The sequence below is a fragment of the Lolium rigidum genome, chromosome 7 (genome assembly GCF_022539505.1).
Source record: "Lolium rigidum isolate FL_2022 chromosome 7, APGP_CSIRO_Lrig_0.1, whole genome shotgun sequence".
In the NCBI taxonomy this organism is placed as follows: Eukaryota; Viridiplantae; Streptophyta; class Magnoliopsida; order Poales; family Poaceae; genus Lolium; species Lolium rigidum.
In genome coordinates this window covers 66,346,204-66,348,767 of record NC_061514.1, presented here as the reverse complement: position 1 = coordinate 66,348,767, position 2,564 = coordinate 66,346,204, and the positions used below count along the sequence as shown (strand labels likewise).

Here is a 2,564-nt window from a genome sequence, read left to right as displayed (position 1 = left end):
ATCCTCTTTGGCTCATGAAATAAATAATTAGAGAAAAAATATAACACCAAACATTCTCCTTTGATCGCATTTTGAATGAAAACACAAGCAGTTTTTATCATTTTGACCATCCACGCGGATCATTTGTGGAATTTTACGCGAATAACAAGGCCAGTGTCTATAGTGGTATAAACAAATACTAATCATATTGTTCTGTGGTTTGACTTTGACTTGGTTATGTATATATGGAATCTTGTTTTCTTCATACCCGTGTGATCCAAACACCTAATCTTAGAGAAATCATGTGTATGCCATTTTTTCTACAGTATATTTTTGATCATTTGGATTTAATTTGGAAGAACTCTTTCTTTTCTGTTCCTGTGTGCTGAGAACTAATGCGAACCAAAAAAAAAACATGTAATGGTTGCTACTGCTCCCCACCTCAGTTTACAAGTTTGTGGAGCATTTGCACATGAAAAACAAGTTTGTGGGAGCCCCATGTATTTAACTCTTTGTAAAAAAGAGGCCAAAATTGCGGGAAACCATGCAAACGCAGCATCTAAGTTTAGCATCACCATTGTCCAGTCATGTAGACGTCCTCCTAATTTAGCATCCTACCCACACCTCTCTACAACCTTTTATGAATCTCCATTAATTAAGCGCCTACAACTCTGGTGATCAATTCAAACTTCGGCGAATCAAATTGAACCGGCATGGCTCCGATCAACGCCTCCTTCGGCGCGGCGGTGTTGTCACTACTTTTTCTGGCGTCATCGACAACGGCCTTCAACATCACGAGGATCCTCGGCGAGTTCTCCGACTTCTCCACCCTCAACAGCCTTCTCTCCCAGACGAAGCTGGCCGACGAGATCAACCGGCGGCAGACAATCACCGTGCTGGCAGTCGACAACGGCGCGATGGGCGCCATCTCGGCCCTCCCTTCGGACGTCCAGCGGAAGGTGCTCACGGTGCACGTCGTCCTGGACTACTACGACGCCGACAAGCTCCGCGGCATAAAGAACGGCTCCGCCATGCTGACGACGATGTTCCAGTCCACCGGCCAGGCCACCAACCGGATGGGCTTCATCAACTACACCAGGCGCGCCGACGGCGTCATGATGTTCGGCTCCGCCGAGCCCGGCGCCTCGCTGACGTCCCAGATGGTGAAGTCCGTGGCATCCCGGCCCTACAACATCTCCGTGCTGCAAGTCAGCTCCGCCATCGTGCCGCCCAGCATCGGCTCCACTGACGGCAGCAAAGCTCACGCTCCGGAGAACGCCCATGCTAAGGCCCCCGCACCGGCGCCCACGCCGTCGATGAGCAAGAAGCCAAACGCCCCTGCTCCGGCTCCGGCACCGTCCGACGATTCTAGCGCTGAAGGACCTGCTGATGCACCTGGCCCGGCGGCAGACGGGCCCGACGTGGACGGTCCGGTGGCAGACTCGCCCGACGCGGATGGCCCGTCGGCAGATTCGCCGGATGCTGATGGCCCGGCAGGCGCCGATGCACCGGCAGATGACAGCGACGATACCGCGGCCGCCACGGGCAGGGTGGTTGCCCGTGCTGGTTTAGGTGTCATGGCGCTTGTGTTCATGGTTGTTTCGCTCTGATTCAGCTAGATCGCTAGGTGGAGACAGCAGAGGTACGGGGTGCACTCATCGGAGAAGGCCATAACATCGGATCTGCCGGACGTTTGTGGTCCAGTCACACGCGCCCTCTCGGCGGAGTGTTTCGAGTTTATGCACATGGAGCATGGGCCTCCCCTGGACCGCGCGGGAACAGCCGTACGCGTGTGACCCTAGTGTACGACGAATGGAGCGTGCCCCCGGCATGGTGCCACTGTGTGGGCGTGTGGATGATTCAGATCCCAGCTCTCTCTGCCTCTGAATCTCTGATGCCTGCTGAAACGTTGTTGCTCGCTCGATAACTTGTTCATGTGTTCTGATCGTTTGTAGCTAGCGCGCGAGGCCAGCCATGTATAGTAGTAACTCTATGTGTTGGATGCTGAAATTCTCAGGCAAGGCCGCCCTGCGTGCACTGCCTCAGGCGATTTCAGGCGCTACTCCGTCAGTGATTACATTCCGCCGGCTGGTTCCACGCCCGCCTTCCTTGCATTTGTTTTTCTTTTTTGCGGAAAGCCATTTGGCTCAGAGATTAAAAAAGCTAGAGGATCATCATCTCAAAATAAATAAAAATCAACATGATCAGGGCAAAAAAAAAAATCAGCATGATCAGAAAAGCTAGCAAATGCATGAGATACCTCATTGGACTCCTTATTACCATGATCAAAAGTAATATTCCTGAAAACCAAGCTAGGATCCCGCAATCTTCAAAAATTGCAGCTGAAGGTGTCGATGAAAAACCTCACTCCTTCATTATCTCAATCACCTGCATATTATCCGATTGGATATTGTAGTTGTTTAATCCGAGGTGATGAGCTAAACTCAACTCATCCCTCAACACATACGCCTCCGCCATAAATGGATCAGCCACAAAATGTATTTCTCTGCAACCACCAATTTAGAATGTATATCATCGTTGTCACTAGCTATGGCTCCCATACCTGCATTGCCTTGATTAATATC

General features: G+C 51.0%; 1 protein-coding gene across 1 annotated transcript; it reads left to right on the top strand.

Moving 5' to 3' along the window:
• Positions 1–692: 692 nt before the first annotated feature.
• Positions 693–1,589, top strand: LOC124671478 (fasciclin-like arabinogalactan protein 14). Its single transcript, XM_047207847.1, has one exon. It carries the CDS (start codon positions 693–695, stop codon positions 1,587–1,589), a length of 897 nt encoding a protein of 298 aa, XP_047063803.1.
• Positions 1,590–2,564: the final 975 nt, after the last annotated feature.

Bases quoted from the DNA above. Each gene is read 5' to 3' on its own strand.
- LOC124671478 (XM_047207847.1), top strand. From the start codon at position 693: ATGGCTCCGATCAACGCCTCCTTCGGCGCGGCGGTGTTGTCACTACTT.